General features: G+C 42.9%; 1 protein-coding gene across 4 annotated transcripts in view; it reads right to left on the bottom strand.

The window, feature by feature from the left end:
- The window catches only part of LOC125006736 (phosphofurin acidic cluster sorting protein 1), a 65,043-nt gene that overhangs the window by 25,748 nt on the left and 22,812 nt on the right, over positions 1 to 16,483 (bottom strand). For all 4 annotated transcript variants that reach the window (XM_047583069.1, XM_047583087.1, XM_047583060.1 and 1 more), the window contains exon 2: positions 664 to 751. In XM_047583069.1, coding sequence (XP_047439025.1) covers positions 664 to 751 — 88 coding nt within the window. The remainder of the gene's footprint in view (positions 1 to 663; positions 752 to 16,483) is intronic.

A 16,483-nucleotide genomic window follows, 5' to 3' on the forward strand; every position in this document is an offset into this window, starting at 1 on the left:
TTCAAATTCACACTATGAAGTCAAAGTAGTGGATGTTGATGCTGAACTGAAATGACAGTAGGTAACAACAGAGCAGAGTTGTGTTAATGTAAAACATTTTTTTTAACAAAAGGTTTAACATTGGCTAAGCATCATGCCGTATTCATGTCATGATTCATTCATTTAATATGGAATGGAATGATTATGAATTGATGACTGATATAATATATTACCCAGAGAGTCAATGAGGTAACAGAGAAAATGTCTGGGTGTGACATCTCTGGCCATTGTGTGGGCTTGTTCACACATTTCTCTGTCACTAGGCTAGGCCCTATTTTTATTTTATTTTTTTTATTTTTCTATTTAACGTCGCCAATCATCGCTCGGCAACGACATTATATATGTGCCTGTCTGATTAACATTAGCCATTTCGCCCACTTTTCAGCGGATGAATGTCAGCAACACAAAATAAACACTGACTACTGGGGGATTTGTATTCAACACTAGTGCTTTGTTTTCACCCAAATGGGGGTGTGGCCTAATTTGCTACTGTTATCTAATAATACTTCTATGTTCAGACATTTTTAGATTTAAATTCCATTATTCCACATAATGCTGGGCTATATTTCTAGAAGTGTGTTTTTGTGAAGAAATGGAAACGTCTTAGTTGGTAATGTCTCATACCTGCAGTTTGACGGCAATCACCACTGAAGTGAGGTCTTTATCCAGCTCCTTCAGCATGATCAGCTTCTTCAGGGTCAGGTTGAAGAGCCTGTAGGAAACACACAGAGGGAAAGTAAAATTAGTTTCAACACCCACTGCCTTCATGGTGCCTAATCCTTTACAGAAAAACGAACAAAAAAATAGAACGATCAGTGAGTTCATGAGAGTGGTATTTGTTCCCTTCACATTGTGGGTGGTCCTCGTCCACTAATCAACGAAGATTTGCACTCGTTTTTTCTCAACTTCTACTGAGATGAACATTAGTTCTGGCTGGAAAGTGATAAATGGATGACAAACTCAACTTTTAATTCAAACAAACACAAACAATTCTACTCTAAATTAATGTTTGGAATGATCACGATCTTTAGACAGATGTTACTTACACAGAACTACATTATCACATTTAGGAGACCATTAAATCTTTGGCTCTATAACAAAACAAAACAGATAAGATGAAAGAACATAATATAACATAAAATGTCTAAACTGTTTAACAGTAGATTGCAGGCTTCAGAAACCGACCTGTAAATGAACCAGTAAGAGCCTAGACCCAATACAGACGTTCCACAAACCCACAGTAGACCCTGTGTAGACCATGGCCATGTAAGAACATGTTGCAACGACACTGACTACAAGAGCTGTGATTGGTCCACTTGCTAGTAGCGTGTTTTCGCTTTAGTATTTCTGACTGCTTCTCCATCTCCACAATTTTCAAATTGATTGTTCTGGATCAATAAAGATGAACCACACTGAAGGAAGATTGACCGAGGAGGTGTGAAGGTGCCAGCATTTGTTCGACTCCTCTTCGGCAAAATTTCGGCAAAGGTTTCAGTCGCCATTGTTGGAAGTGAGCAGGAGGTAAAAAGAAACAGTAACTCGACTGGCAAAAAGGACACAGCACCGACTAGTGTTTAGCTGACTGACAAGCGCACAAGTATAAATGGCTGACCCCGACGTAGGATACATGCGTAGGTTACGGCATCTCGGGGAACAACCGAAGTAAGAAAAACTATGAAAACATTGGTAAACCGATGGTGGTCTGGACAATCGCTCATGTACGTGCTATGATGGCAGTAGATCTATCTAGTAAGGCGCCCGCCTGCCATCAGGAGTGATGTCGGACAAGGAGGACACTTTATGTGGAGTGGTTCTAGATCAAATCGTCAACCCTGTGATCAGCGGTCAACTTGCTCTACCACCTGAGCCACCAGACGCCCCTAAACTGTTACACTGGCGCACTATGTCATTGATGTGTTGAAACCTTTAAACCTAGATTTCTGCTGCTGTGTTGGATCTATGCAGAGCTTTTGTCAAAGCCCACATGAGGGACCATCGTCGCTGTTAGAGTGTACACTGGTTGGAGCTGTTCAACAACAGTTATGTTTACTGGAATCACTGCAATGTAGAAAAGAGGGAAAACTTAGCGTAGATGTTGTGTAGGAGGCAGGCTTTTTTCAGTTCAGTCAAACAATATTTTGATGAAAATTTCACGCAAGTAACTTCATGAGGCATTTTGGACAAAGGGATCTATTTTGGGCTAAAACCTGGCTTGTGACTCATCTCCAATTCCACCCTCTCAAGAGGGCTGTCAAATGCAAGATCAAAAGTGACGTTAAAGCGGCATTTAGAGCATCTCTGCGTTTTATCTGGAGACAAGCTGTTAAAAAAAAAAAGATCCAATCCAGCTCTCGATGGGACTGAAAATGGTTTGCTATTTTTGTAAAGAAAAAAAAAGAAAAAATCAAGTGTGTCCTTTTTTTTCCAACGGAAGCCAGCACTTATGTAAGCACAGGCCAATATGTCCAAAAACTACACTGGAGGTCTTCCATTGAAAGGTCTGGACAACTTGGCCGTGATAGAAGATGTGAAAACTAAAAAGGTTCGGGAGGAATCTACACCCAAACAACAGCAGTGCCACCAAGGGTCAGTCTGTTCAATAAGTCATCTCTGGGGATTAAGAGACACAAAGTAAACCACTACAGGAGACAGTATGAGGGCAATCAAGAAGAAAGAAAAGAAAGACGAGACAGAGATAGCGCATAACGTCAAAGAGCTACAATACGGGGGGGACTGGGGAAGGCAGACAGGCTTACAAAGGCAGAGAGAACGGGGAGAAAAATAAATGACAAACACAAAAAAAAGAAGAGCAGGCATGAATGTGGGGAGGAGGGAACGACACGAAGGCGGACAAAAAGACAGACGAGAGAGGGAGGGAGAACGAGACACGAAAATTGAGGGGAGAGAACTGAGGGAGATGTGGCAACGACAGAGGCTGACGCTGTGTGTTGAGAAAATGATGAACTGTCTGACACTAACTGTCTGGAAATAGGGAAAAAAAAGATAAGGGTACTTTTTTCCAGGAAATTTAAAGAGCAGAGAGCAAAATACATCTTGACCTATTACTTAAGAGGTGATAATAATATAACCGTAGAGGCCCAAATAAAAACCAATAAAACAAAGCTCAATTTATTCTACGTGATTTGGGTGAGTGTGAAGAAAACACACAAAAAACATTGAGTGCTCATGCATGGATCAATAGTCCAGACAGGACGGAGGCCACGCGATGACGACATCCACAGAGAACACGCGCTCCTCTGCCGACGACTAAAGATTAAAGGCAGCCAGAGGACGGGACAATCGCGCCTCCTCGTCCAAACAAGCGTCTCCGCACTCCTTCCCTCCCCTCCCTCTAATTTCACCCGAGCCTTCCACCAAATTCAGCCCCACTCACGCCTTTCATCTTTTCCTAAGTGCCCGCATCCCAAACGCCGAAATAAATGGACGAGCGGGCCGGCGCAACCGCTGGAAAAGCTCTGCGACGCCGAGACCGAGCTTTTCTCCTCAATCCCAAGGCTTTCCAGATCAAAGTATAGAGGAGAGGCTAAATCTATGAATAAAAACAAATCTTTTTTTTTTTTTTTTTCTCTCTCTCTGATTGAAATGCCAGCTAAGTGCAGCTTCTGCTTACACCTGCCGGATCTGAGTGGAATGAATCAAGGTGGAGAGGCGAAAGCGGAGGCCCGGTGCCAGAGGTCGATTTAAGATGGGACTGAAGCACCTGAGGTGAGCCAGGGGGAGGGAAACGGACGGGGGGATGAAGGGGGAGGTGAGAGGGCCGTCAGTCTGAGTGGAAATTACACAAGCAAACAATGACAAAGAAAAGAAGAAAGAGCAGGGAAACTTGCTCTGTTGCATTTCAAAATCGGCATCTTGTTTTACGCACGTAATAGAAAATAGCAAACCAAAACAGATCAACTTGTAAATCAGAAATGTGTTCAAGTTCAACCAACACCAGGTTTCGGTTCCTGGATTCCAGTTGTTTCTTCGTAATGCAGCGATTTATTTACTTCTCATTTCTTTGACTTTCTGTAAAAAAATATATTTGTAACTGCTTTTCAGATATGTTGGTACTGTCAATCGCACAATGTCAAACAATTTAGTTTGACAGTTTAGAAGGTATTAAAGCCTATGATTCACACTAATGCTGCTAATCTCCACGCTCAACTGTCACTTTTTGCCACTCAGTGGCCGTAACCACGGAGACTTGGCTCGCTGTGACGTCACGTACGTTAAAATGCCACTGAAAAAGTAGACGTCACACACATTTTAGAGGGGAACTGCTCTTGGGAGTTGGCTCATATAACGAGGACTTCATGTGATGCAGTTGCTTGGTGACGCTTCCCTCCCACAGCGTGATCAATAACGAAGCTGACAAGACAGTAAATGTTTATGACACCGCTGGGACCTTCATCATCCCACATCATGGCTGTGGGTTATGGCCGTCGGACGTGCGGAGCGCGATGAATCAAGCCTCAAATGAGATGTCACACAGACCCTAACTAGGACTCAGACCTATGCAGAACCAGGACTAGAGAACGTAAATCAGTTTAGTTTGAACGTACTCTCGCGCAAAACCAGTAGAGCAGATAGCTACTCATGAAATGCAACAGCTGCACAGACTCAGAGTTTCCCTTGAGATAAATGTACAGCAAACGGCCAAATGGTAATTCATTGTTGCTCGAGTAAATGGATGCAAGTGCCAGTGGGATTTCTGCAGCCTAGTCCGGCAAAAGCTGAAACACAAGCTTTCCATTAAAGCTTTGTGCGTGCATTCATCACTGAACAGAGGATCAACCCTTTGTTAACAAAAGAAACAGCCGATAACAGAAGGCTATTAGGAACAAAGTAATATGTGGAAGAATGGAATGAGGATGGAAGCAGTAGATAAGCAGGACCATTGCTGCCGTTTTAATTCATTTTCTTGCACTTCCCTCATGTAGAGCCGTCTGTGTGACAGCCACGCAGATATATTTACAGCTCCAGCCTTCACTCCCTCACAGTCAGACTCCTAGTCACCATAGCGGATGAGGGGAATCACACGGTAAAGGTCAAAACATTGCTTCCTCTAAGGTCCGGTTCTCACTTCTGCCCCGTCTCCTCGACAGGCTGTCCCCACACCTCAACAGTCACCGCACATCACTGTCAGGACAGACGAGGGCTGAGCAGAACTCCAAGGAACAGAAATCAGCAGATGACGACAGCGAGAATGGAAAAAATGGCAGCGCCGCTTAGTTTTTTTGTGCACAAATAATTACAAACCTGCTTCTGTGCCACGACAGCTGGGATATAATTACAGGCCGCGATGTATAATGGAGAGAACAACAAACCAATTTGTCTTCCAGGAAGTTTAGCTAAGCCAAGATTTTAATTAATTCCCAACAAGAATCGAAATTTGTTTTTCAACTGCCAGAAGAGTTCCAAACTCATAGCATGATAACGGTGGGATCACTTTATCTATTCATTTAATATCCGGCGAAAGGCTTAAGCTTAGGGTTAGGGTTGGACTTGGGCTTAGGGTTAGGGTTGGGCTTAGGGTTAGGGTTGGATTTAGGGTTAGGGTTGGACTTGGGCTTGGGATTAGGGTTAAGGTTGGATTTAGGGTTAGGGTTGGATTTAGGGTTAGGGTTGGCCTTGGGCTTAGGGTTGGACTTAGGGTTAGGGTTGGACTTGGGCTTAGGGTTAGGGTCGGACTTGGGCTTGGGCTTAGGGTTAGGGTTGGACTTGGGCTTAGGGTTAGGGTTGGACTTGGGCTTAGGGTTGGACTTAGGGTTAGGGTTGGACTTGGGCTTAGGGTTAGGGTCGGACTTGGGCTTGGGCTTAGGGTTAGGCGGACCACTGACTCCTGGATGTCGTTCACCATTGCCGTCAAGAAACATCCAAGACAAGATTATTTCGAAACTTATTTAACCATTCAAATATAAAAAACTGAACTCCAACTCATCAGCATGATTCAAGCTGCCTTTTTGAAGGTCAAATACAGACTACTGCCACCTGCTGGTCAGTACTTATCATCTGTGATGCATTAGCTGACCATACATGCTACCGGGCTGTTGACTGTAGTCTTCACTGTGTGTTCAAATGCAAATCGGCCTTTGTCACCGCTAGTTATTTGAAGTGCGTTTGGCGTGTCAAGGCCTTAAGAGTTCAAGACATAAGCCAAGTAGCTGTTTCGTTCTACTTACAAGGAGCTCTACCTGGGTGTGGTACTAATTAAGAAAGTAATAATTACTCCAAAGTGGACTGAACAAACTGTGTAAAGCTCTTCTACGGGTGTCTGAATTCACTTGATACCACCAGTCGCACTTGTCTAACTCCTACAGAGATTTCAGATTATTAGCAGTGGCTGTTTGAGGGAGTTCTGCTCCTTTTACATCAGAAAGTAGATTTGTGTGTATCTTTGACAGGCATTTTCTTCCCTCTCAAACCGTTAAGAAATCCCAGCTCGACGCTTTGACAAATCAACACATTGCCCGGAGAATGTGAGATCTGAGGGAGGGCACTTTAAAGAAACAGCGCTTGCAGTTTTCGACACAACATAATCAATAAAACACATAGACACACGGACAATGTCTAAGAGCAACCCATCGCCGCAACGAGTGAAACTGAAAGCTGACGTGGAAGTGCCGTGAGCTGCAGTTCCTCTAATGGTGTCTGGCCTCAAAGATGTGATCCAAGTGTCTTAGGAAAACACAACCGCTCGCTCGCAAAATCATGCGTCAACGCCTTTTTCCCCTTCAACACATTGCTTTCACTTCTTCTTATGTGTTCCTATAGTTCCAAAGAAGAGATGAGTGTTTGAGTTAACAGTACATGGTTTGGTTTTTATCCATTAAGCTATAAGAGCTAGAAGGCCGCCGCACGTCAAGGATGTTGAGCATTTTTCTTCGTCCACTCAACGTTTTTCCAGCAGCTAATAATTGTAACACAAATGTAGAATTTTACTCAAAGATCACTTTTGTTGGTCAGTTCATTGTGAGATCTTCATCTTTGCTCACATTTTAATGTCGTGCGGCTTCTTATCGTCGTCGGAGATGACGTAACAGTAGACAAGAACGGACAAGAGCACATTGAGATGTCGGTGTGCAGGGCGTGTTGCCGGTGAGTGGGAGCGAGCGTTTGTTTGTGTGCCCTCTGTGGTTTACTGAGTGCATTGCTTTGTCATAGAAATTCTCCGTGGGACCAACCAATTCTCCCAATCTGATTCACCGCCGAATAAATGTTTAATGCCCCTTTGACCAAAAAAACGCCTCGTGTTTTCCCGGCAGTCGCTGCTATTTGTTTGTTTATTCGTTTAGGGAAAAAGGCACGGGTGGATGAAAGGAGGGAGCGGGCGGAGGTAGAAAGCGGTTCGATAACATCTGTGGGAAGATTGACCTATGATATTCCGTAAAGGTCAGTCTCTCTAGAAAAGCAGATGGAGAATTAACCAATAAAACAATATAAAATATCCAACTGGTAGAAAGAGAAACTCAAGTGATGCCAGCTCATTTAGGACTCGCTTCACGGATTATGGCCTTTATTCCAATTAAGTGAATAATCATCTATAGAGGTCACTCATTATTTTCAGATTATTCAAAATGATGCTTTTGTGTGAAAACGTCAACAGTTCTATATATAACCAGTGTGTGAAGTTGAATGGAACGTTCCTGATAACTAGTTTCAATGTGTTCCATCAAGGCAAACACTCCCCACTGAAAACATCTCGTGTCTCTATGTGGAAAAAAAAACAAGAGGTTATAGACTTTCTGTCGGGTGAATTTGGTCCAGACCCAAATATGTCAAGAGTGAGTAGCTCTATGAAGATGCTGTACGGCTATGCGTGCTGCACAGAGGATGACTTCTAGGGACTTTGGTGATCCTCTGAGTTATGTAATTATGTATTCTTTGCATATTAAATTTCATGGAAATATCACAACTTTTCCAATACTGGACACATTTAAGACTCTTTCTCCATCTCCACTGTGAGGTTCTTCTCCCGAAAAGCTATTAGCTCAGGATGGTACCAAATATGGAACAACGTAAAATGATAGAAATATATATAAGTTATATAATTTACAAATAACTTGAACTGGGGCTGGGCAGTACACTGGTTCATACCGAATACCGGTATTTTTTCCTGTTATGAATACAGCGGCATACAAGTGCATTAGATTACACAGCTTTCGGAACGCTGCGCTGCAAAACACTATTTCAGACGGGACCATTTTCAATGCAGCGCTTCTAGGGCTCTAAGGTGACCACACATCCCCAATTTCTGGGGACAGTTCCCGTTTGGGTTGACCTGTCCCCCGGCTACAGCTGTCCCCAAAAGTGTCCCCAATTTTCGCTTTACGAATGAGAAAAAAAGCCGGTTGCACTGCTACTGCACTCCTACATAACAGACATAGCAAATTAAATATGACAAAATAATTGAAAACGAAACTTTTCTTTTTTTTCCTCAGAGCTGTAAATGTTCCCGGATTTCCACATCAGCAGGCGGTGCTCACACGGGGACATGCAAACCTGTCACACTACTAGTGGGGGATTATTCTACAATATTTGGTCATCATCACAGTAAAATAGTCCATCTTTTAATTCCTCTCTCAACCAGTAGAAAATGCTGTGAATATGTGATTATGCATGAAAAAATAGCGTGATATACCACGATCCCATCAGAATTTTGAAAAATACCGTGATATACATTTGCTCCTAACGCCCAGCTCTAACTTCCAACAATATTTTTTGTATCTTACTAATCACTTTGTGTAACCAGAGGTGGTCCATTGGTGGATCGGCCATTACAAGCAGTGCGTCCAAACCCCGTTCAGTTTCTCTCAGTGTGATCATCCTCAAGATTACATGATGAACTGGGACAAGCTGAGTGAGCAAGTTAATTGTAACGACCTTAAAGCTACTTATGGGAAAATGAAAGGGGTTAAATTAGAGCGGGGGACTGAAATGCAGCGAGGCTTGCCAGGAACACGAAGTGCCACGACGTCCCCGGGGACGGAAATCAATACGGACGGATTATTTGAGGCACGGAAACGTCAAGATGCGACCGAGGAATAGGTGCGCGAGGGCGTTAGCCTTATGTCTAACCGTGATGGTGTGAACGCCTGTGGCTTTAAGGGGAAGGTGCCTACAGTTCCCTTGACAACAGTCCGTCATGGGAGGTGCGACCTTGCTGTGTCGTACAAGCAAAACAACATGCTAAGCGCACAGCGCAGAGGGAACAGTCTTTGGGCCGACCTTCACACCTTGTGTTTATTTTCTCAGCTCTTAACGCTGCTTAATCTTTCCTCCTGTTCTCACCCCCTCCCTCCCATCTGACTCCCAACACTTTGTCCGCCACTTATTTTTCCCTCCTCTCCCAATTCCACCCTCACCTTTTGACCGTCATCAGCACCCTCGGCACCTCCGTCATTTAAGCGCTACTTAAGGACAGCTGCTCTTCTTAAGAAAACTGTAACTCGAGTCCCGTCTTTCCCCGTAGCGCCCGCTCCAGCCCGTCCCCTTTCTTAAGAATCGTGGCATCCCCTCCTCCCTTGGTAACGGTGATCAACGGCAGTGTCTGTGTTCTACGAGTCATGCCCTCCTCCTCTCCTCCAAACTCATTATCATTCCATTACAAGGATTAGTCCGTCCTTGACGCACAGCCAGGCCAAACCCTCCTGTTTTTGGACGAAGAGCAACGCACACTGATCACTCCGAGATCCAATGTATTATAGATGATAGAAATTGCATTCTGGCTCAATGCAGATTTCATCACAGCGTCAGGCAAATTTCAGGCCAATGTATCCGATACGTCCCCAATAATTTGAAATTAAAAGCGTTTACAAATGAGCTAGCAACCGATGACTCAAGGCGTGCTGAAATGTGAGATCAAGCACGTACGCCTTATCGTAGCAGGCGGAAGGACCGAGCAATATACTATTAAAAGCAAATAATTAATTAATGGAGCAATATAACAAAATGACATATGTGTTTTCACGTTGTTTAATAATAATTCTCTTTAAATTGTCTCTTTGTGGTAACTCCATCTAATAGTTAAACTATTTCCTGTCATCTTTCAAAATAGCATTAAGAGCAACACATCACACCGACCCTATTACATAAGAGAGTAAAAATAAAATAGGACACGCCATTTCCCACTTCGAAGGATTAAAATATAATGATCTAAGTTTAAAGATCAAAACGTTTTTGGCTTAAAAACCCTTGGCTCAGTTGACACAGTGCAGTGCTAGCACTCATGCTGTGTTGTCAGCCTAAACCTCCATCATGTGTCATTCTGAGGACAACAATGAACCAAACAAAGTCTAGTTGACAGTTTTGACGGAGAAGCTGATAAGGGGAGACCTTTCCGACACATGATTTAAAACCATTTGAATCCAAGTGCTTGACCTATACCAGGAACTGATAACAATGAATCTATGAATACGTCACTGGGGAATTTCTTTCATTGTGCTTTCTCATTTCTAATTGGCATGTTTTAAGAAACATATTCTGCATATAGTTCAGCTAACTTTTGCTTTGACGGTATTTCCAGAACAATGAGGAAACCTTTTGTTTAAATGGCAATGGTTTTCAGTGTATCTACTGTGCATTATTATTATGAAAACTACTCCATTCAAATGTATTTATTTAAATTTATCCTACGTTTAAGACAGACTAGGGCAGACGTCCTAGCTGAGCTTTTAACTGTTAACAGCAAAATGACATTTAAAAGGTCAACCTGGAGTACCCTCCTTGTCTTTTCCATTATTTAGCAGCAAGTATCTTTTTACACAGCAGTAATTGCTTTAATTGGAAGCACAACTTTGACAACAAATCTTGAAGGCAATGGCTGTTGTCGTAAACGAGGGTAAAACAAAGGCAACTGAACTGCCAGGTCTTCAAGAAAACTCAACCTTGTTCAGCTGCCTTTGTTCGTGTATTGTTAGATGTATGCCGTGACCTGGATGACGGAGAATCTTCACATATGTACGGCAACCGGTGAAGTTTTAGGGCGTCTGGTCTGCATAGCACATTTCCAGATAACGGATATCTGGGCCAAAACTTCCCGCGTAACACTTACTGTTGAATGGCGCAATCTCAGATGCGAGGACGGATGACGTTGTTGACCAAACAGACTAAAACCACTACCAGGGCTTTGTGTAAGGTATTTACTTGACAAACATTACGCGTTAGGGTGCTTGCGACAGGGTATTAGAGGGCGTTCTGCCTCTTTTACGTGGGACACGTGGACTGTTTGCTCGCATCCAACCAAAGCCCCCTCATACGTGATGGGTCAATACTAGTCAGACTACAAAAAGGAACCAGAAAGCTTCACTAAGTGTTGTCGTCAGCCTACAAAGACCAAGTCTGAAACCTCAGTGTACTGATAGATTCAGATCTGACCTTCAAGCTTTATATCAACTTAAGACGACTTGACTACTGTTACGGTCTTCTAACTGGACTCCCCCAAAAGAGGACTCCAGTTCTGAAGCCAAAGTTCCGCTGCTGGTCTACAAATCATTGAATGGTTTAAGTGCTTAAGAATATGTCACTGACATGATAACTGAATATAAAGCCAGCAGAGCTTTGAGATCTATGGACTCAGATAGGTCAGAAAGTGGGGCCCAGAGTTCAGACCAAACAGGGTCAACAGCATTTAGCTGTTACACTGCACACAGATGGAACAAACTACCAAAGGGTGAATGTTTTTTAAATCCAGGCTAAAAACGTTACTCTTTTCAAGTGCTTATGGGTGAGTTCTTTTAATGCACATTCTGATTTGTAAATGTTTTAAAGAAATTCTGAACTTTAGTCTGTTTTTTATTATATATCTTCACCTTTTAATGTAAAGCACAATCAGTACGTGTACATGAAAGTGAAAAAAACTAATTATTGTCTTAGTCCGACTTTAACTGGACAGCTTGAGTGCATGTAAATACGTTACTCTGGCCAAAATCGGAGTTCTCCTCATCTGATTAAGACACCCAGATAATGTCATTAGAAATCAATTTTCTCCAACATCTATACACTTAATCGGACTTCAAGTGGGCAACAATCCCACAACCACTGCGCTCGCACGTGACCCTCAGAACAAAAACATCCAAGAAAGCTGGTCACAGAAGAAAACGTGAATAGAGTCAATAGAAAAATCACCTGAGGGATAGCTCGCATCTTCTCTGCACCATAAGTACTGTGCGGTCAACCGGAAAGGGACCCGTATTAACCCACTGAAAAGACACATATCGCCACCTAGTGTGGAGGAGGAGGACATGTTCCTGACAGTTATTCGATTTTCTCTGCTGCATATAAACTGGGACAAGGACTGTAGTCAGAAAGTCAAATTTGGAGCATAGCTCAATTAAACTGTACATGTAAACCCACTGATTGAGTTGCCCTGTGTATGAATGAATAAATAAAGCTGCCTCACCTTGCCTTGCCCTTACAGAGTGTGTATATTCACACACCGAACACACAAGCAGAAAGCCATTAATGCTAGTGCTACAGGCATAGCTTAAAGTTAACCACAGACAAACCAGTATTTGATCAGTGGGTTTAAGTGGAAGTACTCAAAATAAATTCAGTCGAGCCCTATTTCTTGTTCATCCACCTATTCACCACCTTTCTCAAGTCACTTATTGGCCCTACACACTCACAAGCATACATGACGTTTTACAAGCATTCAGGAGATCCAAAAGTGATGACCAACAAATACTGGACTTTGATCTTTTGATGTTGTGTATGTGACTTTATAAGTGTTTGTTTGAGTGTGTTTTAGTTCGTGGAGGCGGGAGCTGGCAGGGCTTAAAACCTCACATGGGTGGCTTTTGATCCTGAGGTTCACAATGAGCTTATCGGTGGTCTCCACACCACACGCTAATCTCACACACACTAATGTACATAAAGAACACACTGACGATACAAATGATAAATATGCTGATACAAATTAACAGAAGCCCACAGAAGACATGAGCAAACAATCAGTTAAGACGGAGTGAGAGAGAGAGAGAGAGAGAAAAGATTAGAAAGCAAACGATTGGAGGAAAAGGAGATTCTTCAATATCTCACAGTGTGGACTCTTACAGGCAGCAAAAATAACAAGCATTTGGTTCCTCACTAACAACAGTCTTAAAATAGCTCTTGGCTGAGTGGATACAGCCTGTAAGGATGTCAACAGTTTGGCAGAGCAGGGCTGAATCACTTCTCCTCCTGCTTTTATATTAAGATGCAAGCGGCATAATTCATCTAAAAACTGATCCGGAGCTCACAGTGCGCCTTGTTACAACAAGGGATGAGTGGCAGCACAGCATGAGGCTAGAAGATGGATGACAACTCTGCGGTTAATACTTCATCTGCAATGTGTTGACCTTGTAGAAAATATGTGTGATGCACCAAACATGGCGACGCAAAGTAAGCCTCTTTAGTTAGAAGTGACTCTGCCAGGCAACAACTGTGGGTCCACACGTACAGGAAATATGGGCCCTAATTGTGTCATGAAGCAAGAAGTTCTAATTTCATTGTCAAATGTATTGTGTCATTTGACTTTTTAGTTAATAAACATGTTAGACTATGTACAGTCTGTAGTCATTAAAGTCTAGATTCATTAACAATAAGGCTGATATGGTGGTTAGGGGTCCTCGTTGCGACTGTTATCTTTAATGACCATGAGTTAAAAAACTTCACTGTAGATGAAGGTAAAGCATATCTTCAAAGAAAAAAAGGAAAATAGCACTTGAAATAGCTATGGCAAGATGGTGTTAGCTGTGTTGAGTCATCCAAAAGACCACTTATACCAAACAGCAATAGAAATGTTTGCCAGCGTAGCTCGCCACTGACTATGTAGCTTTAGCTGTGTTCACTGAGTACCATTAGGTATCTTTATTCAGTTTCATCATTTAAACCAACAAATCAAGGACATGGTCAGAAGAAAAAGGGGAAAAATTAGCATCACTTTCCATCAGTCTGTCATGATCAGTGCTCCAATCATTCAGTGGTACAAAACAAGTACCGAAACTCAACACCCATACACACATGTCAAAGCATGCGATCCGAAGCAAAACAAAATTGTTTTGTTGTCCTTGAATTGCAGTTTTAGTTGTAAAAGTCTATGTGAGCAGTCATAAACAACACCATCATGAGTTGTGAAGCGTTTGCTGATGTTTTCAGAGATGATGCAGGCCTTGGAAGAATATTTTTGGTGAATGTTAATGTGTATTTTATTCATTTCTTCTTCATGGCTTCAAGATGGCTACCTACCAGGTATTTCTTTTAAATTTACGTGTACACGACTTTACATGTCGTAATCATGAGCTCACAAGTTCCATTTCATCTTATAGCATAATTGCCTAAGTCATTTTTTGACTAACAGTTACAATATCTGTTAAAAAAACCAAAGTGCTTCCTAAGAAGTGAGTTTGATTCTTCTTCTCGTTTTCTAAAAACATTCAAATATGACTTAGGAAATCATGTTATCAGTCTAACAGTTTGTAAACCGGCACAGCAAAGCCGATGGAAAGCAGCTTGAACGATTAACCCAAAGCATCGAGGTGTTTTTCTGTTATTCTTCTTGTGCCAAGGTTGAGTCAATAAATCATTAACATTTTAAGGGTTGGAGGACCCTGCGCAACATGGACACCACGGCTCCATGCCATTCCCTTCTTTGATGTGATGAGCTGGACGGGATGGAGATCTGGCGCTGTGAGCTGAGAACCGGAGGTTGCCATTATTATTTTATTTGACCCCCCCCCCCCACACACACCTCCATAGAAGCACAACCTGCATGCCGAACAGAATGAGTCATAAAACTCTGCAGTCTACTCTGCTTCGCATCTATGACCCGCTGATAGCTCTCCAACTGCCAATGAGCTGTTGGAGGGGGCGGGGCTTACAGAGCACAAACGGGAGGGGGGAGGCCGAGACATCAATCATCAAAGACAGATGAACATGTTTAGCCTATGGATGGGGCCGGGGGGGAATCAGAGACGCTGTGCATGTGTAGGTGACTGTGTGTGTAGGACAAATGATTAGCATGCTGGTCACAGCAGCCCTCAGACTCCAGCGAGTCTGAAGCTTCCGCCACCGTCGCCCACAACCGCGCAGCAGACGAATGCCCCGGTAACACAACAATGAATAGACAATATAGCAGCTCGGCCTGGCAAATACTATTAGTGAGGAACAAACACTCCGTGCTCATGTTCATGCATGAGGGCCTTTGTTAGAGGGAGGGTGCATGCGTTGAAATGCCTTAGCGAGATTTTTTTGTCTACCTGGGGAGAAACTCCAATTGTCGTTTCGTTTAATGGGGTGGGCCGAGGTATCGGATTTAATTATTATTTTAATATCGCAGAGCAAATGTTTGTCGTGCATCTGGCTGAAGCTAAAACATGATTAATATTACTTGTATAAATCACACCACAAAAACCCATTCAACCTGTGTATAGAATGTCAATCTTAACATTAAACCTAAGTTTACGCAACTATCAACGTTCAAGTCAACAAAGAGATCATCACCAGTTTTTTACACAGTTCATTGTTGGGACATGGTTGTTCAGGGTAAAGCTTTAACAAAAGCTCTAAGACAAAGCATTTGGTTGATATGACACTAAAGTTTAAGTCCATCTTTTGCATCTGCAAGGTTGGTTCTTGCTGGCATCGTCTCTGAAATGACTCAGGAAATATAAAAGTATATTCTTAATAGCAAATATCAGCCGCAAGTGGGAGGAATCGCATTCAACACCGTCTGACTCACGGCCCCGGAGACGCGGTGGTTTCAGCTGGTGAACGGTTTAAGTCTCGAAAGAGCCACAGCTGCACCTGTTTCTATTTTTACTGAGTCATTAAGAAATGGCAAATCCCGACGTTTGACTACCAAAGACGTTCCGTGAAATCAAGGGAACATTTCAGAAGCAAATCATTGACCCGATTTTAAAGCCAGCAAACATTGTTTTTACAGCTCTAACAAAGCTTTTCTACATTGCAAATGTCAGTGGGCTTTTATTTTATTTTGTGTAGATCAACGGTAAAATTGAACATTTACAGAAAAAGTAAAATGTTTGTGTTCTGTGTGAAAGTTCACTCTTGATGTTGGGAGAGAGCAGCCTCACACATTAAGAAATATTAATCCAGACACACAGCAGCTGCAGTAATGCGGGCGCTGTATCGAATCAAAGTGATGAGGAAGCCGAGCCTTAAGCAAGGCTTTCGATTAAACCAGTCGGCCTGCGTTCCAGCCCCCTGGCTCGCAGTCATGAACTTTGGGAGGAGGCCAAAAGACCGGCAGTCCAGATATAAGTGCCTGAAATGAGAGCCCTCTGAAGGATGGCTAGGCCTCGGAGACGGGCCGAGGAGCTCGGACATCTGGTGCAAGGTTCAAGCATCTGGTGAGACTCCCTTGAGACGGTTATGGGGCACAGACAGCTGGTAGGGGCCTGAGAAGACCCGCAATGTACTGGAGAGATCATTTATCTCACCT

The sequence above is a fragment of the Mugil cephalus genome, chromosome 1, assembly GCF_022458985.1.
Source record: "Mugil cephalus isolate CIBA_MC_2020 chromosome 1, CIBA_Mcephalus_1.1, whole genome shotgun sequence".
Classification (NCBI taxonomy): domain Eukaryota; kingdom Metazoa; phylum Chordata; class Actinopteri; order Mugiliformes; family Mugilidae; genus Mugil; species Mugil cephalus.